Below are 27006 nucleotides of genomic sequence, written 5' to 3'. Positions count from 1 at the left end.
CACCCAGGTGCCCCAGAGTAATTTTATAAAATAAATATACCTTGGGGTGCCAGGGTCGTTCAGTCAGTTAAGCATCCAACTCTTGATTTTGGTTCAGGTTATGAGATCAAGCCCTATTTCAGGCTCCGTGCTGAGCCTGGACCTTGCTTGGGATTCTCTCTCTCCCTCCCTGTCTGCCCCTCCCCCACTCATGCTTTTTTTTCCTCTCTCTCAAAATAAGCATTACAAAATATATCTCATATATATAAATTTATAGAAGACTAGAAGGATATATACCAGAATAGAAATAGGTTATCTCTTTGAATAATAGGATTATAGGTTATTTTCTTATTTTTGTTTGTATTTAAAATTTTTTCGATAAATGTGCCACTTTGGTTAAAGGTAAAAACTACCACCTCTATCAAAAAATTTTAATTTTTTTTAAGTTTATTTGCTTGTTTGTTTACCTATCTATTTTGAGAGACAGAGAGAGACAGAACATGAGCCGGGGAGGGGCAGAGAGAGAAGGAGACACAGAATTCAAAGCAGGCTCCAGGCTCTGAGCTGTCAGCACAAAGCCTCACACGGGGCTCAAACTCATGAACTGTGAGATCATGACCTGAGCCAAAGTTGGACACTTAACTGACTGAGCCACCCAGGTGCCCCTGTTTATTTATTTAGAGAGAGACAGAGATAGTGTGGGCAGGGGAGGGGCAGAGAGAGAGAGGGAGAAGAGAGAAAACCCCAAGCAGGCTCTGCACCACCAGCACAGAGCCTGATGCAAGGCTTGAACTCACAAAACCGTGAGATCATGACCTGAGCTGAAACGGAGAGTCAGACGCTTAGCCAACTGGCACCCCCAGGCACCCCTCACCTCTATCAAACTTAAAACTAAAAACTGCCGGGCGCCTGAGAGGCTCAGTTGGTTAACTGGCGGACTCTTGATTTCAGTTTAGGTCACGATCTCACAGTTCACAAGATCAAGTCTCACACTGGGTTCCATGCTGATGGTATGTGGAGCTTGCTTCTGATTCTCTCTCTCCCTCTCCCTGTCCCTCCTCCTCTCACACTTGCTCTCTCTCAAAATAAATAAACTTAAAAAAGAACATTAAAAAAATAAAAATAAAAAAATAACAAAACTAAAAACTGCCTTTTTTTTTTTTTTTTTTTTTTTTTGTTCCAACTGGTAGTTAATCTACCCCAAATTAGCAGGGTAACAAAGAATCAAAATCACAGATGTTTTTCTTCATAGGCTTTATTACCAACTAATACAAGCTCACAGCCTCTACTTTACAAATCTGATACACAAATAGCAAAAAGAAATTCAAAAGATTTTTCTTTCTAAAAGCTAATTTATTCTGGTTTTCCATCTTTATACAGAGGAATTGGATAGATTCTTCAGGTTATCCTGAGCCTTTAATCTGGAAAGCCTGTCACAAGTTTGCCACATGAGGAAAACTGTGCAAAGAACCAACTAAGTTCTCACTGTCCTCCTTTCTGAGGGAAGAATGCCTGGCTGGCAGTGGTGGAAAGGGGAATTTACTACATTTTCTTTTTTGTAACAGGTGAGGGCAGGCCCCAGTGGCAGACAGACTGTCTTAGTCACATGAGCCTTTTGGGGTCTATTTTCTCTAGGTGAACCAGAGGTTTCAGCTGCTCAGCAAAGTTCCTCATGTCATCAGAGACCATGTCCTGCCCAGCTGGTGCAACAACACTTAGTTCCACGAGATAAGAAAGTGACAAGGCCTCAGTGCTGTCTGTGTTTCCTGGCACCAGGATGCGGAAGATCTTGTACACCATAATCTTCATGATACCCTTACGAAATAAGTGACCCTTGGCGACAAACTCATGGTCCATGCGGAAGCCCATTTCCATTAAGAAGTCAGTGAGGTTCTCAGATGTTGCAATGTCCACACAATTTCGCACCAGGGCATGGCGGTTCTTGTCTCCCATTTCTGGCTGTCCCAGGTAGCGCAGATGCCAGGGTGCCCCTCCCCTATCCATAGAACGCCGGGCCCTTAGAACAAACGGACTGGCCTGCTGGCCCTTAAGGAGGAATACCATCTCATGGTCAAGGAAAGTCTCGGGTTCCATGTTGTCGCACAAACCACGAAGGCGGTGGATGAGGCTTTCCAAACTGTGATCTAAAACGCTTCCTGAAGAAGGAAAGAGCATTGTTGAGTCCCATCTTTAATTTAGGGTACTGGGATTAGTAAAAGATTGAAAAAGCTTCAATGAAAAACCAAAACAGTTTACTGCAGTGTTCTGTAAAGTACTGGTCCAATATATGAGATTTTTGAGGGATTATACTGCCAAAGTATTGGACAACATTATGATAAAGTTAATTCCCTTTCAGTGTTTTGCATTGTCTTATCTGGTACTAGAAAGTCCTTAGGCCTTCTCTAAATGCTAATCTCCAGCAGGCTTTGGGCTCAGAGTCTTTAACAGCAAGAGCATCTATCTAGAATAATAACAACACTCTTTTGTTGCCATTTATTTAAAAAAATTATCTTCTATTTCCAGCAAACACAAGTTTTCCATCTATAGGTTATAACATTTCTTTTTTACACACTATATCGAAGTAAGAGAACCAAATGCTCCATAGAAATACACTAATCTTTGTTCTCTTATTCATCCTCCTAACAGCATTTTGGTAAGATTATTAGATTATACCCACTTTAAAATCTATCTTCTCTTGGCCTCTGGGACACAACTCTTAGTTCTTCACCTAATTCACTGACCATTCCTTTTAAGTCTACTTTGCTGGGTCTTTCTCATCTTCCCTAATTACTAGAGGATCCTAGGACTCAATCCTGGTCCTCTTTATCAACAATCTCTTCCTCCCTAGGTGACCTAATTTAATGTTATGGCTTTAAATATCATCTATGGCCTGAGGACTCCCATGTTTATATCTCATGAACCACAGACTCATATATCCAACTGTCTACTCACCTTCTCCACTTTGATACCTAACAGACATCTTCACCTTCATATGTTCAGTATCCAGCTGTGGGATTTCCTCCAGAATCCTATTCCTTCTGCAGTCTTCTCCATCATAATCAATGGAAACTCTCTGCCTCCAGTTGCCCAGGCTCCAAACCACAGAATCATCTGGAGTCCTTACTTTCCCCCACACCTACATCCAATCCATATGTTTAAAATACATGCAGAATCCAACCACTTCTCACTCCCTCATTCATTTCCAACTGGTCCAAGTTTCCTTCATATCTTGCCTGTTTTTTCCAATAGCTACTTCCACCCTTGCCTGCTTCTTCTCCACACAACAGCTAAATGTTCTTTTTAGAATAGAAGGCAGATAATGACACTCTTCTGCTCAGAACCCTCCAATGGCTTCCTGTGTCATTCAAAATAAATCCCAAAGTCTTTAGTATCATCTACAAGGCCCTATACATTGTGGTCTCTACCAGTCCAGCATTATTTCCTTCACTATCCCCCTACATCACTCTCTCCAGCCACAGTGATCTTCCTGCTACTCCCTGAAAATGCCAAGTATTTGATAAAGTATTGCTCTTCAGAGCCCCTTCCCTTATTCCCTACACGTAGAACATTTTTCTCACCAGTATTTGCATGCCTCATCCCATCACTTTCTTTCAGTCTTTGCTCAAGTATCACTTTATCAGAGATATCTTTTCTAATCACCCTAAATGAAGACTGCAGGTCTCCCTCCGATCACTTTCCACCTCCCTGCTTTAGTTTCCTTTAGCATTATTACTTCGATTCTTTTGTTATCTTTCAATATATCAATTGTGTATTGATACTTTTTTTAATTTTTTTTTTTTTTTTTTTCCTTTTTTTATTTTTGAGAGACAGAAAGAAACAGAGCACGAGCAGGGGAGGGGCAGAGAGAGAGGGAGACACAGAATCAGAAGCAGGCTCCAGGCTCCCAGCTGTCAGCACAGAGCCCGTCACAGGGCTCGAACCCATGAACCATGAGATCTTGACCTGAGCCGAAATTGGACACATAACTGACTGAGCCACCCAGACTCCCCTGTGCATTGATACTTTATTCATCTTTCTTCCTCCGCTGCTAGGAACATATTCAAATGTTTATTGAATAAATCTGTTAAAGTAAGAGTATACACTGTTACTGTGGTAAACATTGATAATGGGACTCAAAGGAATGAATTTTTGGCAATGGACAGTGTTGTAGGAAAAGCAATAACAGATTAAATACAGGATAGAAGATCATGGGAGCAGGGAACAGGTTCTACATTCAATACATTGTACCCTACATTCGGGACAGTATCAGACGTGTTTGTTCATTCCTCAAACATTAGAGCTTTTTAAGTGTTTAAGTTCATTCAACCTATACTTCTTCTTTTTTTTTTGTTTAATAATGTTTATTTATTTTTGAGAGAGAGAGAGTGGGGGAGAGGCAGAGAGGGAGGGAGAGAGGATCCGAAGTGGGCCACAAGCTGACAGCAGTGGGCCCGATGTGGGGCTCGAACTCTTGAACTGGAGATCATGACCTGAGCAGAAGTCAGACGCTCAACTGACTGAGCCACCCAGGTGCCCCCTCAACCTATACTTGAATTCCAGGCACTATGCTAGGAAGTAGAGGTCTATGTCCTCATGGAGATTAGAATTTAGTGGGGGAAACAAAAAATAAATAAGTATGTGAAGAGAAATACAAGGAAATAAAAGGGGGGTGGGATAGAGAGCAACTGGTGGGGGTGGAGAAAAGACCTGAGGGGTGGGAGTCAGAGAAGGTCTCCCTAAGGGGATATAACAGAGCTGAGACCTGAGGATGAAAATGAGATGGTTATTTAAAGAGCTGGAGAAAACTACTGAGGCAGAGAGATCATTAAGCTCTATGGCACAGAGGCAGGAAAGGAGCTGGGGAATTCAAGAAAATGAAAAGGTATCAGTGTGCCTGAAGTGCAGTGAGTGAGAAGGAAGACACCAGTGAAAGGGGGATGTGGCCTGGGCCACAGTGTGTAGGCCTTACACACAGTCTCTGGTGAGGGTGGTATTTTACCCCAAGGTCACCAGGGCAGCTATGAGCTCCACACTTTATTTTCAACAAAAGGGAAAGACATGACCGATTTATACTATAAAAGAATCATTCCAGGAAAACTGGTATGGACTCTTCAACAAGACACGGTCATGAAGAAAAAAAGTGTGAATGAGGGGAGACTGATCCAAATTAAAAGAGACTTAAGAGACACAATTATCAAATCTAATGCATGAAACTTGATTGCATCCTGGTTCCAAAACACATTTTGGGGACAACTGGGGGGAAACTTTTGAATATGGACTAGATGTTAGATGATATTGAAATATATTATTAATTTTCTTAAGATAATAATAATGGCATTAGGGCTATGAAGAAAATTATCCTTTGGGGCATCTGGGGTGGCTCAGTTGGTTAAGCGTCCGACTTTGGCTCAGGTTATGATCTCACGGTTTGTGAGTTTGAGCCCTGCATCTGGCTCTCTGCTGTCAGTGTGGAATCTGCTTTGGACCCTGTCTCCCTCTCTCTGCTCCTCTCCCACTTGCATGTGTACTCCCTCTCTCAAAAATAAATACACACTTTTTTTTTAAAGAAAAATATCCTTGTTTTTTAGAGATGCAAACTGAAGAGTTTAGGGGTAAAATGTTATAACGTCAGAGATTTTCTTTAAGAATAGCAAAAAAGGGGTGCCAAGCTGGCATATTCAGTAAAGCATGCGACTCTTGATCTCAGTGTTAAGTTTGAGCCCCATGTTGGGTGTAGAGATTAAAAATAAAATCTGAAAAAAGGAAAAAAAAATAGCAAAAAAAAAAAAAAAAGGAGGCAAATATGGCAAAATGTGGCAGTGTGCGGAGTCTGCTTGAGATTCTCTCTCTCTCTTCTCTCTCTCTCCCTCTCTCTATGCCCCTCCCCCACTCACTCTCTCTCAAAAATAAACATTTTTTTAATCTAAAAAAAAAAAAAAAGACCCAGGCTGAAATTAAGAATCAGATGCTTAACCGAGTAAGACACCCACGTGCCCCAATACGACAATTTTTTAAAAAGATGGACTGTTATTTGGAAAGAGACAGATAATCAAAAGTGGAAGCAATGTACTGAGTAAAAGGTTATGAAAGTAGGTCAGAAGAGCAATGATAAACCAGGATGTGGTACTACAGGTACAGAAAATACATATTTAAGATATATTTTGGGGGGCGTCTGGGTGGCTCAGTCAGTTAAACGTCTGACTCTTGATCTTGGCTCAGGTCATGATCTCACAGTTTGTGGGTTGAAGCCCTGCATCAGGCTCTGAACTGACAGTGCGGGAGTCTGCTTGGGACTCTCTCTCTCCCTCTGTCTCTGCCCCTCCCCTGCTTGTGCTCTCTTGCTCTCTCTCAAAATAAATAAATAAACATTAAAAAAATTTAAATATACTTTGGAAGTAAAATGAGTAAGACTTAGAGATGGACTAGCTATGGGAGTAAAGTGAAAAACAGAGACTGACTCCTAAATGTTTCGTTCTTGCAACTGGTGAATGACAGTGGCACTTACTGAGTTGGGAAGGACTGAATGAGAGGTAGCCTGAGGAATGAGAATAACCTTATGTTGTTCATACTAAGTTATTACAAGAATAATCTGAATTAAAGACTAAATTCTTCCACTAAACATTATATGACCTCCTGAAAATCACTACCCTCTCTGGAGTTTTCTCATCTGGGAAAACTGCTTTACCTATTTCCTGATCTATAAGATGGAGCTAATAATAGTATCAGGGAATCACCATAGGATCCAATAATCCCACTTCTGTGCATATATTGAGAATTCAAAGCAGGATCTTGAAGAGATATTTGCACACCCATGTTTGCTGTAGCATTATTCGCGATAACCAAGAGGTGAAAGCAACCCAAATGACAGATGAATGGGTAAAGAAAACGTATTTACACACAATAAAATGTTATTCGGCCTTAAATAGGGGGAATCCTGTCACACGCTACAATAGGGATAAACCTTAAGGACATTAATGCCAAGTAAAATAAGCCAGTCAAAAAGACACTGTATGATTCCACTCATATGATGTATCTAAAGTAGTCAAAATCAGAAACAAAGTAGAAAGGTGGTTACCAAGGGCTGAGGGGAGGGGAAAGGAGCAATTAGTGTTTAATTGGTACAGAGTTTAAGTTCTGCAAGATAAAAAAATTCTAGAGATCAGCTATACAACAATGCGAATACACTTAACATTACTTAACTGTACACTTAATTTAATGTTATGTGTTTGTGACCATAATTAACATTTAAACTTTATTTATTTTTTTTAAAAAATAATTTTTTTTAACGTTTATTTATTTTTGAGACAGAGAGAGACAAAGCATGAATGGGGGAGGGGCAGAGAGAGAGGGAGACACAGAATCGGAAGCAGCCTCCAGGCTCCGGGCCGTCAGCCCAGCGCCCCACGCGGGGCTCGAACTCACGCACCGCGAGATCGTGACCTGAGCTGAAGTCGGACGCTTAACCGACTGAGCCACCCAGGCGCCCCAACATTTAAACCTTAAAAAGTTGTTGTCTACTGGGTGCCAGAAATTATGCAGGCTGCCTTTAACAGCCTCTCACCTCCACAGATGCCGAACAGAACGAGGAAAACAGGCCATCCAAGTTGCCTTGTTCACTTACCTTGCAGCAGGTACTCCATCATATTAATGGTGCCTCCAGTGACAGGCATCATGGTGACTGGAGGTGCCTCCATGGTCTCCGATTAAGTTGAAAACCACAGAACTGATTTCGGAGTCCCCAGTCAAGTAAAGCACAAGAAACACCTGAAGAAGAGTTACATTGTTAATACATCAGAAGGATGGAGAGACAACAGATCTGCTCGAGTCATTGGCCTTGACATCAAAAGATTCATTTACCCAAACTTTTTGAGTAGCTGGTATAGGCCCGTTTCAGGAACTGATGATACAGAAATATACAAAGGAGACTTGGTCATGGAGTTACAGCATAATCTTCTAGTCTCAAAGTCTGAAATCTCTAAAAGTTTTCTGTGCAATCTTGAAGAAGTCATCAATCCTCTCACCCTGGAACTCAATGTCTTACCTATAAAATGGGGCCAACTGTATTTCACCTCCAAGACTTTGTGACATGCGATAACATTCAGACCCGAAAAGTGACTTAAGAGACTTTGTCTACTCTTTAATTTATAGATGAAAATATTGTGTCTTTGGGAGAGGGGCCCAAGGACACAGGAAGTCGGTGGCAGAGCTTGGATCAGACTAAAATCTAGGCGTTCCGCCTCCCTGAAAACGCCTTTCAAAGCCAGCGAGGCGGAAAGTGTTTTTAAGAGGACGGTTTAGGTCCCTTAAGTCAGCATCAAAGACACGTGCCCACTTACACTAGAAACACAACTCCGGGCGCGCTGTAGTCTCTACTCGCAAAATGGGTAATATATTCACCCCAGCACGTCGGAGCCTTTAAACGACAATTAGCCCCCAGCTCTAAAGTTAAAGCCCTCTGGGTGTTGCAACACCTCTTCTTCGTCTTTCCATTTCCGGCAAGAGGCTGTCGTCACGTAAATCTCCACCGACGTAAGGGTGCCGAGAAGGGATAAAAAGCTCCTCTTTTCTGGCTCGCAAGCAGAAGCGCATGCGCAAGATGCCTTGCTGCTGTATGGGAGATGGCGGCTTCTTTTGGAGCGTTCTTCTGGGATTTACCGGTGTCGTTGATGTCATAGGCCACCCTGTAGAAGATATTTTTTCAAGTTCGATGACCTGGAAAGTTTTGCCTTAGGAAATCTCTTGACGGGCAAAAGAGAGCCTGGGGAAGGGAGCTGCAGAAAGCAGAGGAGAGAGGGTGAAAAGACACCCTTTACTGCGAAGTATAATGTTCTGAACAATTGGGGAGCTTAGCAAAACACTTAATATTTGTTCACTTTACTGTATATATTTTACTTCAGGTTGAGAATATAGGGAGATAAGTAAATTCAACGAATGTTTGTTGAACGTTGATTTGTGATGAGTGTATAAGGTGCGGACAAAGTGAGGACTAGAGTGAAGTGGATGAGGCACTCTCCTGTAATGAAAGAATCAAAGGGACACCAGAAATTCAGTGGCTGTTAAGGACAGCCGAAAAAGGACAAGAGAAGTGACACCCAGAGGTTGAGAGGGGCCAGAGAATCATAAAAGTAGGCATAGATTTGCCACCTCTTTGTAACATAATGGTTCCTAACAAAACCTTGGATCAAAAAGATTAATTTGGTTTGTAATGTTTCATTAATGTTTATAATGTTGAAAGAGAGCAGGAAAGTGGGCAAATAAAAATGTTGGTGCCACAAAAGAAAGAAAGACACTCAGTGGCTAAGATAAATAATATTTTAATGCAATATTTTACAAATTTAATGCAAAAAATACTGAACAGAGTATCAAAATTTAATATTTTACCCTCACAGCAGCCCTATGAGCCACGTACAATCATTACTGTAATTTCACTGATGGGGAAACCCAGGCAACGAGTTGTTAGCGTACAAAGGAGTGGAGAGACTACGATACAAACGTAAGATGGTTGACTTCAGAGCCCTCTCTCTTAATTACTTTACTTGCACTTCTAGGTCTAGTTCCCCCGCTGTTACCTACACCACCTCCCATTCATTTTTTTTAATTGAACATTTCTTGAAAGGCTAGACTGTTCCAGACTTTCTGTTAGCTGTTGACTCCCATCTGTACCCTCAAAAGAGTTTATAGGCAAGTTGTGGGAATCAGAGGGTCAAACTAAGGAGCCTGTACCATGTGATTTGACTCAATAGAAAAATGAGGTATCAACAGCTCAGCTGCTTTGGAAGCAAGCAGGACACTTGATCCATCGTGGGGGCATCAATGAAGGATTCCTGGAAAAGGTCATCAAAGCCCAGAGTAACCTGAAGGATCAATAGGTGTTAGATAAAGAAGGGAGGAAAGGGAGTTTCAGGTGAGGGGAACAGCATGTACAAAAGGACACAGAGTTAAGTAGAATTAGGATATAGAATCTGAGGTTAGGGGCCAAAATAAATGAGTCCAGGGAAGGAGTAAGGCCCTGAATCTGGAAGAATTTGCATGCCAGTCTAAAGAAATTTGTGAGCTTTAAAAAGATCACCTGGGGGACCCCTGAGTGGCTCATTTGGTTAAGTGTCGGACTTTGGCTCAGGTCATGATCTCACAGTTCTTGAGTTCGAGTGTGCATCAGTCTCTGCACTGAGGAGCCTGCTTGGAATTCTCTCTCTCTCCCTTTGTCTGCTCCTTCCACTCACTCTCTCAAAATAAATAATACAAAATAAAAAGATCACCCTGGTTGCAATGTGGAGAAAAGCTTGAGAAAGGAGAGCTTGGAGAAAGAAGACCAGTGAGGAGCTTTGACGCAATTCCAACTGAGAAATAATTGCAAGAAAAAAGAGATTTTAAAAATACAGAATGATTTGATGACTAACCAGAGCTAAAGATAGAAGGAGTCACAGGTGTCTAGATTTCTACCTGGGGTGGCCACGGTAGTGCTTTTTTTCTGAGCTAGGAAACACAAAGCAGTGTGGGTGAGGCAGGAAAGGTGAGTTCATATGTAGATACATTGAGCATGAGGTGTTTATGAAACACACAAGTGGTAGTGCCCAGCCAGAGTTAGAAGAGAGAGAGCTGGGCTGGAGGTAGTCATTTCAGAGTCAGAGCCTGATAGATGGTAGCTGAAGGTATGAGAATAATTGAGATCACCCTGAAAGAGTGTAGAACAGGAAGACAAGACGGCTAAGAAACTGGACCTTGCACAGGACTCTGATGGTTATTAAGGCTGCATATACCCCAGGGCTTAGGATGTGCCTCCTGATCTGCCTGGTGATTCACAATGTTGGGCAGAATGACAAGCTCTCAGCGCTCTAATGACTGGAGGAGGTTGTAAAATTGCTGGCCCTCTTTTTTTCATATACAGACACCAACTTTGGAAAGTCCAGTGAATTATGGGTCCCTTGAGGCACCATAGTATTTATCCATATTTTAGCTGGCATTTCAAAGTAGGGTTAAATTAAAAAAGAAAAAGATGGACAGGAAATCTGTGAACAAAATGGTAAAACTTGGACAAAGCCTAGGAGTTACAGGGATGGATTTTTCTGATGAGGATGTGAGGCCTGGAGCCTAGAATGGGCCTCACTTCTGTCCTCTGCCACTACCCAGCTGTGCTACCTTGGGCAACTCACTTCCCCTCTCTGGGCCTCAGCTTCCTTTCTTGTGAAACAGAGATAAAAATAGTACTTTTTAAGGTGGAATTTGCAAAAATAAAATGAGATGTTTATGAAACACTTAGCGCAGTGGCTGGCTTATTGTAAGCAATCAATAAATGGTTGTAACTGTTATTGGTTTTATATCTTGTATCTCATTTGTGCAAGCCCATTCTGTCTTATTGAATATATTTTGTGCATGTTTCATCTCCCTGGTACAGATTGTGAACGTCCTGAAGGGAAGAATCATTATTTTCTTCACATAATGTGTGTCTTAGCTGGAGCTGCTATACCAAAATGCCATCGAATGGGTGAGTTATAAACAATAGAAATTTATTCTTCACAGTTCTGGAGTCTAGAAGTATGACATTAGGGTACCAGCAGGGTTGGGTTCTGTGAGATCCCACTTCTGGGCCGCTGTTGCTGACTTCCTGTATCCTCACATGGTGAAGAGCAGAGTAAAGCAAACTTCTCAGGACTTTTATAAGAGGACTTTTTATAAGACCACCAATTGTATTCACGGGGGGCATTTCCATCATGACCTCATCTAATTGTAATCACCTCCCAAAGGCCCCACCTCCTAGTACTGTTACGTTGGAGGGTAGGGGTTCAACGCACGAATTTGGGGGGAGACACAACATTCAGTTCATAATAATGTGCTTTGTGTGTGTACGTGTTCAAAAATTTTGTTGAAAACATCACAATTACTACTGATTATTGAACTGTTGCTCTACACCAATAACTTGTCACTATATGTGTGGAGATATGCCAAATACTGCTAAAATGTATATATTACCATCTCGATGTTACAGAAGAGGAAAAAGAGGTTTAGAGAGGTAAGGTGACTTACCCAAAGCCAAATGCCAGCAAATGGCAGAACTCATTCACAAGTTCAGTTCTTTCTGACACCAAGCTTGTCTCTTTATCATGCTTCCTTCTGAATTCCTGGGCTCTTTCTCCACAGTGACTTTCCCCAGTTACTACAGTTCGTGCCAGCAAAGGAGGAGAAAAGTTTATACATTAATGCTTCCCAGCCAGTCACCAGACTGGGCTCAAAGAGTTAGTTAGGACCAGTTTTTAAGCAGTCTTCATTGGGACAGCAGACCATCAGTATGAATTTCCAGACACATGTACCTATATACAGTTTCTTCATCAGCTCTCAAGAGTGGCCTGATGGGAATTAAGATAGATCTACACCACCATTATATGCAATGCTAGACCCTCACTCTTAGTGTTACAAACTAATATTTCCCCAGGAATGACCTGACATTTATTGGCTGATTCCTATATGTGTAGTCCTATGGAAAAGGTATAACCATTGCTTTTCAACCTAATTAACCCCAGCATCCTCATCAGTCATGTTATCCCTCCGTTCAGAGCAAAATCCAAAGCCCTCCTTATGCCTACATGACCTGCCCCCATCACATGTTACCTTTTTGACCATATTCCCACCATCCCCATCTGTGTCTGCTCCCCCCAACCCAGCTCCAGCCACGTTCTTCTCATTGCTCTTACTTGAACATGTTAAAGATAACTCTCATCTTAAGTCTTTTGCAATTATAGGAAGTGTGCCTCCCTCATTTCCTGCTCTATTTTTCTTCATAGCACATTTGACTAGGCGACATACTGCTTACTTACTGAATTGTTTATCCACCCCACCCCATTAAAGTCATAAGCAAGCTCCGTGAAAGCAGGGCCTTTGTTTTGTTCACTGCAGTATCCCCAGCTCCTGGAATAATGCCTGGCACGGTGCAGGCACTTGATAAATATTGTTTGTGTTGACAGAATGATTAGTAGAAAACAGAGGTTAGCAGAAGGATTATTAAATGATTTTCTTGGTCTCCTATATTTAGCCAGCACTGGATTTGGGGGTGGGAAACCTAAGTCCTTAGATTCCAGGCCAGGGACACTGCAATTTTGCTCTAGTATGTGCTATCCAGTGTGGCAGCCACAAACCACGTGTGGTTACTAACCACTTGAAATCTGGCTAGTTCAAATTGAGATCTGCTATGGCCATAAGATATACATGGGGTTATGAAGACTTACTATGATAAAAAGAATGTGAAGTGTCATACTTTAAATTTTTTTAAGTTTATTTATTTTGAGAGAGAGAGCAAGCAGGGGAGGGGCAGAGAGAGAGAGAGAGAGGGAGAGAGAGAATCCCAAGCAGGCTGTACGCTGTCAGAGTGGAGCCCGATGTGGGGCTTGAACTCATGAACCGTGAGATCACGACCTGAGCTGAAACCAAGAGTCAGATGCTTAACCGACTGAACCCCCCAGGAATCCTGCATAATACTCTTTAAATTGATCACATGTTGAACTGACATTTGGGGTATTTGGAATTTAATACAATATATCATTAAGTTTAATTTTTCCCTTTTTTATTACTTTTTAAAATATAACTACTAGATTACTTTGAATTACATATGTGGCTAGCATTTTATTGCAATTGTACAGCATTACTATAGGATCTAGATTTGAAGATGTAGCTTTAGAGCCAGACAGATCTAGGCTTGAATCCCAGACACTGCTTATGTGGCCTCAGGCAAGTTATTTAACTTGTTAGGCCTTTGGCAGTGCATGACACATACTGTGTGTTGTAGGTATGTAATGAATCAGAGTTACTATTAGGAGAATGGTTTAGAAACTGGGGAGTGTTTAATTTGGAAAAGACTTGAGAAGGGTGGAATATAACATCTGTCTTCAAGTATATGAAATTATGATGAAATCAGCAATGAGGGTGGAGAAGAGGAAGGAAGTATCTGACATTTATTGAGCATCAGGTATCAGAGACTTTATACATATTAATCTCATTTCAATCTCTTAGCACTTTAACCCACTTGACAGATGAGGGAGAAGTTAAGTTGCTTGCTAATAACTGGTAGAGTCAGTATTAAAACTCAGATCTGTCTGCCTCCAGAGATTTTGCTTACTATCCTAAGATTCTCTGATTCTAAGAAAAATTTGACTTTTGTGTAGTTCCAAAGGACAGGATTAGAAATGCTGGGTGGAAATTATAGGGAGACAGATTTCAGCTTTATATGAAGAACACATATAGGGACCCCAGTGCTGGTGTCTAGGAGTGAAAATGACTGTCTGGATGAGAAGTAAACCCCTTTCAGTAGAAGTATTGAGGCAGAGATTATGGTAGGAGGAATTCTTGCCTGGAGTGGGAGATTGATCTATTCTATCACCTTGATTCTTAGACACTATTCACTCTAAGTCACAGCTTTTACATAATAACAGAATTTCAGGCAATTGAGAAACAGCTCCATCTACAAGTACTATTATAAGACAAAGCCTGATAAACATGGACACAAAGTACATCTTCAAGTTGAAAAAATATGGTAGTTGAACCCTTACGACTTCAAAATTCACAGAGACATCTAGCCTTAGTAATTCTTTACCTTTGGATTTTTTTTTTTCATATTATGGAAACAATGACATCATTATTAATAGTAACTACCAACAGCAAACACCCAATGACAAATAATAAATGATACAATTCTTGCTCTTAAGGAGTTTGGTTTGCTGAGAGTCCGGTAAAACATCCCAGGTTATTTTGTGCCCGGTAATATTCACTGGCTGCTGACTCAAGAGTTCATCTCCCTACCCCGCCCCTTGTATGACAGGCAGCATCAGCCATTTCATCCTCTTAATCTCAAGGCAAGGACCTAAGAAAGTCTGTTGCAGAAGGGTAATTGGCCTATTTACCTGCTCCTTTCCACTTAGCCCAGCCAACCTAACCCCCGCCTCTGGTTGACCAGGTGTTGAGGTGCCTCGAGGGGATAGGCTATAATAGTTAATGTGTTACATGTATCCATAAAAGATTAAAGATTAGCCCTATTTTAGCTGAACTGTAACTGTCTGTTTGGGTTTCTCCCCTCTCAGGTCTGTCTGGGGAAGTCAGTGTGGTTTCTGCCTGAGGATAATTAACCCACTGGGTCTCGAATTCCCTAGATGGAGGCCCTTTGACAGCTCCCTTCTAGTGCTTGCTTACTGGGTACCATACCAGGCTCTGTTGGAAGCACTTTTTGTGAGTCTGGATCCCTCATTTACTCCTCATACCAGCCTTCTGGAGCAGGTGGTGGTCTTCCAGTCTCAGACCTGGAAGCATTGTGAGTCTGCCATGTGCTGTCTTTAGAAGGAAGAGGGTTTGCTTTTGGTCCCCTAAGATTTCATCATCATTAACCCCTTCCTTGGGTCAGAGAGTCATATGCTATTATCTGCATTATCAACTCAAACATTTCCTTGAGGAGACTCTGGGTCCAGCCCAGAGGGTAGAAAGGAGCCCAAGGAGATTCCATGGAGAAGCAGAAAGGTGTGGGTTAACACACTCTTGCTTAGGGTTTAAGATGGGCCCTGGAGTTAGGCTGTTTGGGTTAAAATTCTCTCACTGTCAGGGTGCCTGGCTAGCTCAGTTGGTAGAACATATGACTCTTGATCTTAGACTTGTGAGTTCGAGATCCACGTTGGAGGTAGAATTTACTTAAAATTTTTTTCTTAATGTTTATTTATTTATTTTTGAAAGACAGAGAGAGACAGAGCATGTGCGGAGGAGGAGCAGAGAGAGAGGGAGACACAGAATCAGAAGCGGGCTCCAGGCTCCGAGCTGTCAGCACAGAGCCTGACATGGGGCTCAAACTCACGAACCACGAGATCATGACCTGAGCAGAAGTCGGACGCTTAAGCGACTGAGCCACCCAGGTGCCCCTAAATTTTTTTTTTTTTCATTTAAAGTTTATCACTGTCTAAGCCATGTAAACTTGGGCAACTTACTTTGCCTCTGCAAACCTCATGCCCTCATCTCTCCAGTGGAGAGAATACTAGTAATTTCCTCTAAGGTTTTTATAAGGATTGACTGATACACTTGGCAGGTGACAAGTATCAATTAAAATTTTAACTATTCCCAATATCATTGTGGGATTTGTACTCTGTTAAACATGGATTAACAAACAAGCAAACGCAGGTCACATCTGGACCCAGCTATGTACTGGTGTGTGGCCTTGAGCTGGTACTTGATTTCTCTGAATCTGTTTTCTTTCTTTCTTTCTTTCTTTCTTTCTTTCTTTCTTTCTTTCTTTCCTTCTTTCTTTTTCTTTCTTTCTTTCTTTCTTTCTTTCTTTCTTTCTTTCTTTCTTTCTCTTTCTTTCCTTCTTTCTTTGCTTCTTTCTTTTTCTTTCTCTTTCTCTCTTTCTTTCTTTCCTTCTTTCTTTCTTTCTTTTTCTTTCTTTCTTTTTCTTTCTCTTTCTTTCTTTCTTTCTTTCTTTCTTTCTTTCTTTCTTTCGTAAGCTCCACACCCAACATGAGACTTGAGCTCACAACCCTGAGATCAAGAGTCATATGCTGTACCAACTGAGCTAGCCAGGCACCTCTCTCTGAGTCTTTCTTGAGAGCTTGTTTGGAGGTTCTAGCAGGGGAGCACTCTGAGTCTTTCTTAACCTGTAAAACAAGGAGATTACCTACTTGAAAAGATTGCTATGAAGATAGATGATAGATAGAATATAGATGATATATACCCATAGAGATATATGGTACTGGTGCTTAGCATGTAATAGGTGTTTTCAGACACTGCCTTTAAGTAGCCTGGCTGAGGGGGCAGGGCATAAGCATTAAAAAGAGAACTAATGTAAAGAAAATTTTAAGGAAAGTTGCTATGTCCCTGTATGGACATAGCAAGCACACTGTGACATATCGTTCAGTCAACACTTAATTGTGTGCCTGTTGTAGGCCAAGCATTGTTCTGGGCTCTTGGAATATAAGAATAAGCAGAACAGGCAGTGCTTTCTACCCATGGGTTCTGACCCCGTGCTTTAATAAAATCACCTTTTTTTTTTTTGCTCCAAAAAAAAAAAAAAAAAAAAAGAACAAACAGGACAGCCTCAATCCCTCCCCTGACAGAGCCTACATTTTAGTAGAAAGAAGTGATAAAGAATTGTGTTTGACTGGCTTTTCTGCTTGCTCTTAGGGTTCTTTCTTCCCATTTCCTTGGGTGCAAGAGTGAGAATGTGGCAATGACAACAATCATCATGGCAGAGAAAAGCTGCCAATAAACAAAGGAGGAAGTGGGCACAGGGTCCTTCATAAGGACCAGTCAACCAGGGAGCTAATTCTCAATATCGTTGTCCTTCCTGCTTGTTAATTGCTGCCATTTGTTTGTTTATAGTGAATGGAATTATCTCCATTGGCAACTATGCACCAAAAACCCATAGAAGGTCCCACCTTCGAGCTATCTGCAGATGCAAGAATGGTTGAGGCCTCAGATCCCAGCTCCTACTACAGTGAGAAAAAGAGAACTAATGGTAGCCCTTAATGGTGCACATGAGCACAGCAATCCCCAGTTCACCAAGTGCTTTTAATTCGTTTCAGTCCATTCTCCCACCATCAGTAATAAGAGATAGGAAGAAGGGCAGTGTCCAGCAAAGGACAAAGAAGCAGACCCCCGTCACCTAGGCTGAGATGCCAACTCCACCTTTGTAAGCTGGGTGACCTCAAGCAGTGACATCGTCTCCTCCAGCCATTATGAAGATAAAAGGAAATGTACATGACACATCTCGCAGGGTGGTATGTGCGGTGACTGGGTTGCTGGTATAGTGGCCGTCCCAGTTCTACGGATATGGAATGGCTCAATGGAAGTCATGAAAAAACTGTAAGCAAGAGCTGAGACTTTCTGAGAGATCTCCAGGTTAGAAGAATTCATCACTGTTGTCTATTCTTCCCCCAAAAGAGGCAAAAATGGGCTGTGCAGGAAATGGAGACCATACCAAAGGGGTGACTTAGGGAAAGTACTTCTCACGTGAAACCTTAGGCCCATAGACTTAAAAGTGAGCTTTCAGGCCCAGTTCAGCTCCCTCCCCCCAACCTGATAGAGCACATGGGGAAATCAAGGTCCAAGGAGCAGAAGGGACTTGCCTAAATGACTCAGCATAGAATGGGAAGCCCAAAAACTGGCTAGACTTTCCTCTTGCTCTTTCCTTCTGAACCCAAGCTCTTTAGTTGTACAGACTTGTGGTCAGTTTTTTTTTTTTTTTTTTTTTTGGTTAGTTCTTGACCTTTCACTAGCTAGCTCTGTGATAGAACATCTCTAATGTTCAGCATCTGCATTTGTGAAATGAAATAATAGCATCTACTTCACTGGTTTGCTGTAAATATTAAATTATATGGTGCATGTTGAATGTACAATAATTTAAATATTTATACATTTTCGGGGCTCCTGGCTGGCTCAGTTGGAGGAGTGTGCAACTCTTGAGTTTAAGCTTCACATTGGGTGTAGAGATTACATAAAAAATGAAATCTTTAAAAAAAATGCATACATTTCCCATTTTACAGATGAGGAACTGAGGCTTGTTGAAACTTCCCTTGGTTCTCTCTGGTCAAAGAGAGAGCCTAGAAGAATCGAAGAAACCTCTGGCTGAATATTGGTCGGGCATAGGGTGAGCCAAGATCTCCTTATACATGGTACTGGGAGCCACCTTTCTGTCCAGGAGCTAAAGAAGACACTAGCCACCCAGAGTGACCTTCCTTGTTCCTGCTGCTTCAATGCACAAACAGGTTGTGAAACATCTGGGTGGTGACTCAGCCTGGGGGCCTGTTCTGCTGGTCAGCTCAGACGGGCTAGGGCTGTTTGGTTGAGCCTCGAAAGGACATCCTGTCTAACAAACACATTGCCTGTCAAAGCCCTGACAGGGGGTGCCAAGCACAGACTGTGAACTCTAGCCCCTGAGGCGTCACAGATGATTGAACTGGGGTGCCTGAGTTGTATACAACATCTTCTTGTTGTTATTCTGACCTAATAACCAACCAGGGTCAATGTCAGGAAGAGGGAAATGTATTAGAGGCTGGGGAGCTCCTATTTCTCAAGAGGCAGTTTGAAATTGATAGCCAGGTCCTGGGCTTTTGGTGTCCCCGTTAGGCAGACCTGAGTTCAGATCCTAGCTGTGCTGTTTATTGTCCTTGTGAGCTTGGACAGGTGGTTTACTCTTGGTGGATTTCAATTTCCTTATTCTATAAAATGCCCATTTTTTCAAAATTGTCTTTTAGAAATAAAAGATGTAAATTTCTTGAAACATAGAAAATTCTCCATAAATTGTTATTAGGATCCTGTGCCAAGGTCTTCCTCTTCCTCTACTCCAAACCAAAATTTTCCCTTCTGAACTGAAAGGATTTATATTGAAGAGGCACTCAGGCAGAAGTGGTAAGAAAGCAACCAGATATACTCCAAGCCAGGTTTTTTCATTGCTATTCCATTGGTTACTGGATTTATTTCCTAATATTAGAATCAAGGAGTCTGGTAGACTGAAAATTGGTTCCCCAAAATATTCAGATCCTAATCTGGAACTGGTCAATGTTACCTTATATGGCAAAAGCGACTTCGTAGAAGTGATTAAATTAAGGATGTTAAGATTATCTGGGTGTGCCCTAAATGTAAGCACAGGAATCTTGAAGCGCGCTAATGAGCGGGGGAGGGGCAGAGAGAGAGACAGAGACACAGAATCCGAAGCAGGCTCCAGGCTCTAAGCTGTCAGCACAGAGCCCGATGCTGGGCTGAAACTCACAAACCAGGAGATCATGACCTGAGCCAAAGTCAGATGCTTAACGGACTGAAACACCCAGGTGCCCCAGCACAGGAATTTTTATAAGAAGGAAGGAGAAGAGGGGCGCCTGGTGGCTCGGTGGGTTAAGCTAGAGGATGCTTGGTTTCAGCTCAGGTCATGATCTCACGGGTTTGTGAGTTTGAACCCTATGTCAGGCTCTGCACTGATAACACAGAGCCTACTTGGGATTTTCTCTCTGCCTCTCTCTCTCAAAATAAATAAACTCAAGAAAATAAATAAATAAATAAATAAATAAATAAATAAAATAAAAATAAATAATGCTACATTATGCTACATGAAAGAAGCCAGTCACAAAAGGACTTCTTATTGTGCGGTTCCATTTATATAAAATGAACAAAATACACAAATCTAGAGGGACAGAAAATGTATCAGTGGTTGCCTAGCGTTGGGGGACGTCAGGATTGGGGGGTGATGGCTAAGAGGTATAGGGTTTCTTGTGGGGGTGATGAAAATGTTCTAAAATTGATCATGGTGATGATCGCACAACTCTGTGACTATACCAAATTATGTAACGTTATTTATGTATGTAAGCTGTATCTCAATAAAGTTGTTAAAAATAACACTAAGAGCTAACATTTAGTGAATACTTACCAGACACTGCTGTTGTTTAAGGGCCTTCTTATTTAATTCTGGAATAATAACAATGTAATAACAACTAAACTTAGCATTTGCTATATGTCAGGCACTATTTTATTTTATTATTATTATTATTATTATTTTGTTTTCGAGAGAGGAGAGGGGTAGATGGAGAGAGAGAGAGAACTTCAAACAGTCTCCATGCTCAGCATAGAGCCTGATGTGGGCTTGATCCCACGAACTATGAGATCATGACTTAAGCTGAAACCAAGAGTCAGACGCTCAACTGACTGAGCTGCCCAGGCTCCCTGTCAGGCACTATTTTAAAGCATTTTACGTGCATTAACCCCTCAACCCAATAATGTAGATATTCTATAGCTCTGTTTTAAGATAAGAAAACTGAGTTGGGGCGCCTGGGTGGCTCAGTCGGTTAAGCTTCCGACTTCAGCTGAGGTCATGATCTCACAGTTTGTGAGTTCGAGCCCCACGTTGGGCTGTGTGCTGACAGCTCAGAGCCTGGAGCCTGCTTTGGATTCTGTGTCTCCTTCTCTCTCTGCCCCTCCCCCACTTGTGCTCTGTCTCTCTCTATCAAAAATAAATAAATGTAAAAAAAATTTTTTTTAAAAATCCTGGGCCCTGTGTTCAAATTATGCCTCCACCATTTTTTATTAGCTCCGTGTCCTAGGATAGATTATGTTTCCTGTCTGACTCAGCTTTTACTTGACTTATAGATTTGCTATGAGAAACAAATGATATTATGCATATAAATGTCTACGTTCAGTGCCTGGTACATTGTAAGGACTTCATAAATATTAGTATGATTACAGAAAATTTAGAAAATATAGGTAATCAAAATGAAGAAAATACTTGACATAACCGTTAATTCTACCACCATTAACACTTGCATCAATTTCAATATCTTTAGCTGCAAGTAAAATAAAAAAAACAACCACAAGGAGGTACCCCTTCAAGTGTCGTGGGATCAAACCCCACATTGGGTTCTACACTGACAGCATGGAGCCTGCTTGGGATTCTCTCTCTCTCCCTCTTTCTCTCTCCCTCTCTCTCTATCCCTCTCCCACTCAGGCTCATGCTCTCTCTCTCTTAAAATAAATTAGTAAGCATTAAAAAAAAAAAAAAAGGAAAATAAGTGTTGGTGAGGATGTAGAGAAGTTGGAAACCCTCATACGTTGCCAGTGGGACTACAATATGGTTTACCCTCTGAGGAAAACAATTTGGCAGTTCCCCAAAAAGTTAAACATAGAAATACCCTATGCCCCTGAAATTCCACTGCTAGCTATATACCCAAAATAATTGAAAACAAGCACTTAAACAAGTACACGTGCACACCTGTCCATAGCAGCACTAGTCACAACAGCCAACAGGTAGAAACAGTTCAAATGCTCATCAATGGATGACTGAACAAACAAATTGTGGTATATACATATAATAACATTTTTTTAATGTTTTTATTAATTTATTTTTGAGACAGAGAGAGACAGAGCATGAGCAGGGGAGGGGCAGAGAGAGAGGGAGACACAGAATCTGAAGCAGGCTCCAGGCTCTGAGCTGACAGCACAGAGCCCGACGCGGGGCTCGAACCCACGGAGTGTGAGATCATGACCTGAGCTGAAGTCGGACACTCAACTGACTGAGCCACCCAGGCGCCCCAATAACATTTTATTCAGTCATAAAAATGCATGAAGTACTGATACATGCTACAACATAGATGAACCTCAAAACACATTATGCTAAGTGAAAGAAGCCACGCACAATGGGGCACATGGTTGCCTCAGTTGCTTAGGCGACTGACTTCGGCTCAGGTCATGATCTCACAGTTCGTGAGTTCGAGCTTCGCGTCAGGCTCTGTGCTGACAGCTCAGAGCCTGGAGCCTACTTCAGATTCTGTGTCTCCCCGTCTCTCTACCCCTCTCCTGCTCACGCTCTGTGTCTCTCTGTCTCTCAATAGTAAATAAACATTAAAAAGGCCATATATTGTATGATTCCATTTATATGAAACACTCAGAATGCAGAATGATGTTTCCAAGGGACTAGGGCAAGAGGAGACGGGAGAAACTACTTAAAGAGGAAGGGGTTTTACCCTGAAGTGACTAGGAAACATTTTGGAATTAGAGGAATGTTTGCACAACATTGTGAATGTACTAAATGCCCCTGAACTATGGCATTTAGAGTGGTTGATTTTATGTTATGTGAATTTCATCTCAATAAGCTATTTAAAAAACAAAAAGCTCTCAGATTTAAGCGAAATTAAGAAAAGGGCACCTGGGTGGCTCAGGTGGTTGAGCGTCCAACTTCGGCTCAGGTCATGATCTTGTGGTTCCTGAGTTCGATCCCCACATCCGGCTCGCTGTTCTCAAGCGTGTCAGCACAGAGTCCACTTCAGATCCTCTGTCCTCCTCTCTCTGCTCCTCTCCCACTTGTGCTCTCCCCCAAAAGAGAAATATATTTTTTGAAAAAGAGAGAGAAATTAAGAGGACTTCTGGTATTATTAAGTCCTGAGGTAGAATGGCTCTAGAATTGTGTATTTCAGTACCTCAAAGATTTCATCAAGGACCAAATTTCTTTCTAGCTCTGTTTTTCCACTCTCAGTTTGTTGGCATTCCCCTCTCTTCCATACTTGAAAGATGGTTGCCACAGTTCCAAGTACCGCATGCAGATGTAACATCCAGCTCCCTTAGATTGCAGTGGAATAAAGGATACCTATTCCTGTAAGTAGCTCTCTCTCTTTTTAAGATAGCTCAATAAAAAGCTTTATTGAGGTATATTTCACATAGCATACAATTCACCCATGTAAAACATACAACTCAACGACTTGAAAGACACCCACAGATTTGTGTAATCATCACCACAATCAATTTAGAACATTTTTTCACCTCAGGAAGAAATTTAGTAACCGTTAGCCTTCGCTCTCCATTTCCCCCAACATATTTGCCACCCTCAACTCTAAGCAACAACGAATCTATTTTCTGTCCCCATAGATTTGTCTGTTCTGGATGTTTCGTGTAAATGGAATCACACAATACGTGGTCTTCTGTGACTGACTTATTTCACTTAGTATAATGTCTTCAAGATTGATTCATGTTGTAAAATGTATCAGTTCTTCATCCCTTTCTAACAATGAACAATCTTCCATTACATGGATTTTCTTTATCCATTCATCAGTTGATGGACGTTTGGGTTGCTCCCACTTTTTAGTTATTACACATTATGAAATTACGTCAATTACACAAACATTTGTGGATAAGTTTTTGTGTAGACAGATGTTTTCACTTCTCTTAGGTGTATACCTGAGAATAGAATTGCTGGGCCATATGGTGACTCTGTATTTTACTTTTTCTAGGAACTGCCATATTGTTTTCCAAAGTGGCCGCACCATTTTATATTCCCACTAGCACTGTATGAGGATTCCAATGTCCACATTCTTCTCCATAAGTTTGTTTTTTTTTTTTTTTTTTTTTTTTTTTTTTTTTTTAACTAGTAAGATACCTTTCCTGGAAGCCCTCCAGCAGACTCTCCTTTCTGTCTCATTGGCCAGAATAATAATTCTGTTTTGGCTGCCCTGAAAACAATTACTAGCATTTCCATGTTGGACTTAAGAATTAAGTCTTCAGCTAAGCTCTGGATATGGACACCTGAACAAACTTGAGGTTCAATGTACAAAGAAGAAAAACAAAGGAGGTTTGGGGTAGGTAACCATATTCTACTGTAATGTTTTTCAGGCCTGTTCCTTAGAAACATATGAATACATTTTAAACAAACAAAAAAAGATTATACTATATATATATGGATATATATATATATATATATATATAATTTTGTAACTTGACTTTATTATTTGACATATTACTAGATATGTCTTCTATAACAATACATATTCATTTGTAACATGATTTTAATGGCTGAATGACATTTGTGAGTGCTTTAAATTTTGTAACTTACAGAAGCCGTTCTAAGTTTGTCTTGGCACACTTAAATTTTTTTTAATGTTTATTTTTGAGAGAGAGAGAGACAGAGAGAGAGAGACAGAGAGACAGAGCATGAGCAGGGGAAGGGCAGAGAAAGGGAGACACAGAATCTGAAGCAGGCTCCAGGTTCTGAGGTGTCAGCACAGAGCCTGACATGGGGCTTGACCTCACGGACTGCGAGATCATGACCTGAGCTGAAGTCGGATGTTTGACTGAGCCACCCAGACGCCCCTGTCTTGGCACACTTAACATCAGACTCATAGAAGAATTTAAGTGTTGGTTCCGAGAGAAGGAGATGGATGATGGCAGAGACCAGTTTCTTGAATCTTCTGTCTCTTTAACTCAAAAAGTCAGGAGCCCTCTCCCCCTCTCTCCAGGAGGCACTCCCTCTGCCTTCCCACACTCTTGCTTTAATCTTCTTCACCCCCTAGGGAGCTTGCTTCAGTAATTGTCAAAACTTCTTCCTTTCCCTTCTCCCTGGCTGTTTCCCTCCTTTTCATGTCTCTAGAGCCTATGGAGAACTCCTTACAATGACATTTGAGACCCTGCATAATTGTATCAGTCAGAAATCTTCTGGTTGCAAGTGACAAAAAAGCCAATTTCATGTAACTAAAGAGGATGGGTGAAAACTTCAGGCATATCTGGACCCAGAGATTTAAAAACAATTAATCATAAAGTATTAGTCTCTCTCTCTCTCTCTCTCTAACTCACTGTTTCTCTGTCTCACTCTCTCTTCGGTCTATAAATTTGATTTTCCTTTCTCCTAGTTTCCTTGGTGAAACAGAGCTTGTTTTTCCCTCAAGAGTTCCAACACAGGTGGTGGGGAGAATCTTCATTGACCCAACTTCAATTACATGTCCATCCTTGTACCAGTCACCGTTGCGTTCTAATTGGCTAGACCAGACTCGATCCTGTACCCACATCTGGAGGTATAAAGGTGAGGTCAGGTCAACCAGAACTATATAGAATGAGAGTAGGGTAAGTGGATCTCCAGAGCAAAACAGGAGCATACTGTTCCCAAAAGATACAAAGGAGTCTGGGTAAGTAAATGGTGACATCCTTTCTAGGATATTCAGCATGGTATTCCGTTTGTCCCTACCTGCACGGCCATGGGGGCTGTTTAAAACTCAGTATCCATTCTGATCGGTGGCTACCTATGCCCTTCTGGTTTTCAGCTATTTGGAACATTACCCCTGCCATTTCCACCAGTCTTGCCTTAATTTATTAACTTTCTCAACCAGATCATCTGTCCCTGCCCCCATAGGCACACATCCTATGGCCCAACCCAGTGGTCACCCTTCTAAGGACCCTACTCTGAAGGAAGAGTCTGTCTCCTTCCAAGCCTACCCATCTTCAAAGACCACCAGTTTAACTACCATTTATTTCCTCCATGAAGCCTTCTTGTTTGCCCCCACCTGGAACCAACCTTCTATCTGCCCTACCCCACCGAAACGTTCTTTATTAGCACCTCTTTCATTGTCTCTTTACTTGGAATGAGACTTGTACCATCTTCACCTCCCCTCTGAGACTCTAAGTTTGTGGAAAACAAGGGCCACATCTTACTCATCTTTTTATTTCCCAAAAGTCTGTTAAAATGTTCCCCTGCCGGGGCGCCTGGGTGGCTCAGTCGGTTAAGCGTCTGACTTTGGCTCAAGTCATGATCTCACAGTCCGTGAGTTCGAGCCCCGCATCGGGCTCTGTGCTGACAGCTCAGAGCCTGGAGCCTGTTTCAGATTCTGTGTCTCCCTCTTTCTCTGACCCTCCCCTGTTCATGCTCTCTGTCTCAAAAAATAACTAAATGTTAAAAAAAAAAATTAAAAAAAAAATGTTCCCCTGCCATTTAATTAGTCCTGGGACACTGGGCAAAGCCTCTTTGGTCCTTGGTTTATTCTTTTATAAAATGGGATAATAATAGCCCTTGCCTCACAGTGTTTTTGTGAGGACTGACATACACACATAAATAATTTAGTGAGCATATACTATGTGTATTGGAGTCATGGGATGCCTTATAAAGGGCAAATACTTAGTGCTGGCACACCTGGGGATCAAACATCCTTTTCTAAATAGACTATGCTCCTAACTACTATTCCTAGTGGCCTCCCACATAGGAGAGGGACAGTGCCTGGCACTATTCCAAATGACCTCCCACATAGGAGAAGGACAGCGCCTAGCACACATAGAAGTACAATGAATGTTGCTAAATGTTTGACTCTTGAACTGAATCAAATTCCCTTGGCTGCACTTTCCCCTGGACTGTGGTTTGTCCCTTTCCAGTTCATCCTGCCTGTGCCATCAGACCACGTGACACCCCCCCCCCACCTCGGGGTGGGGGGGGTGCACTTAATTCCTGCTGACCTAGAATGTGTTTTCCCAGCACTTCTGTAAACTGGGAGGAGCCCATGGGTTGTAAATCCTGGATCTGGGACAGCCCAAAGGTCTTTGTTTGCACTAACCCAGACAACAGCTGGGACTCCAGCCTAGGGAGACGCAGCCTGGTGGGGGAGGTGAATGTGTGAGTTTGCCCGTCCTCCCTACACAGAGGAGTCCAAGGTCCAAGGCTGCAGGTCTCCTGTCTTGAACATATTGTTCACCCTTTGTGAATTTCTGGTGGTAAAACCACTCACCTCACAACAGCCTTATGGCTAGATATTTGGGAAAAGGACAGTGGGGATCCGG

The 27006-nt window shown here is 41.8% G+C and overlaps 1 protein-coding gene and 1 long non-coding RNA gene across 4 annotated transcripts; one reads left to right on the top strand and one right to left on the bottom strand.

The window, feature by feature from the left end:
* Positions 1-1197: 1197 nt before the first annotated feature.
* MED18 (mediator complex subunit 18) lies at positions 1198-8484 on the bottom strand. Of its 3 annotated transcripts, none has more exons than XM_042953355.1 (3): positions 8021-8484; positions 7601-7743; positions 1198-2135 (listed from the first exon to the last, which is right to left on the bottom strand). In XM_042953355.1, the coding sequence occupies exons 2-3, from the start codon at positions 7671-7673 to the stop codon at positions 1582-1584; spliced, it is 627 nt and encodes a 208-aa protein (XP_042809289.1). In that variant the 5' UTR covers positions 7674-7743; positions 8021-8484; the 3' UTR covers positions 1198-1581. The 3 variants fall into 3 exon arrangements, with proteins under 3 accessions (XP_042809289.1, XP_042809288.1, XP_042809290.1); XM_042953354.1 differs by having other exon boundaries at positions 8316-8484; XM_042953356.1 differs by lacking the exon at positions 8021-8484 and adding an exon at positions 7837-8012.
* Positions 8485-8605: 121 nt separating this feature from the next.
* On the top strand, positions 8606-15722 carry LOC122227763. Its single transcript, XR_006206216.1, has 4 exons — positions 8606-8798; positions 9369-9472; positions 11375-11464; positions 15685-15722. It is a non-coding gene; the product is annotated as an uncharacterized LOC122227763 (long non-coding RNA).
* Positions 15723-27006: the final 11284 nt, after the last annotated feature.

The sequence above is a fragment of the Panthera leo genome, chromosome C1, assembly GCF_018350215.1.
Source record: "Panthera leo isolate Ple1 chromosome C1, P.leo_Ple1_pat1.1, whole genome shotgun sequence".
NCBI lineage: Eukaryota > Metazoa > Chordata > Mammalia > Carnivora > Felidae > Panthera > Panthera leo.
Note: the sequence above shows the minus strand (reverse complement) of the source record. Positions and strands in the feature narration are given on the sequence as shown.

What these genes read in the sequence shown, in the direction of transcription:
- MED18 (XM_042953355.1), bottom strand. Translation starts at nt 7,673, where the DNA reads ATGGAGGCACCTCCAGTCACCATGATGCCTGTCACTGGAGGCACCATT. An exon ending in GATGGAGTACCTGCTGCAAG is followed by an intron (nt 2,136 to 7,600) that starts GTAAGTGAACAA and finishes TTCCTTCTTCAG; the next exon opens with GAAGCGTTTTAGATCACAGT.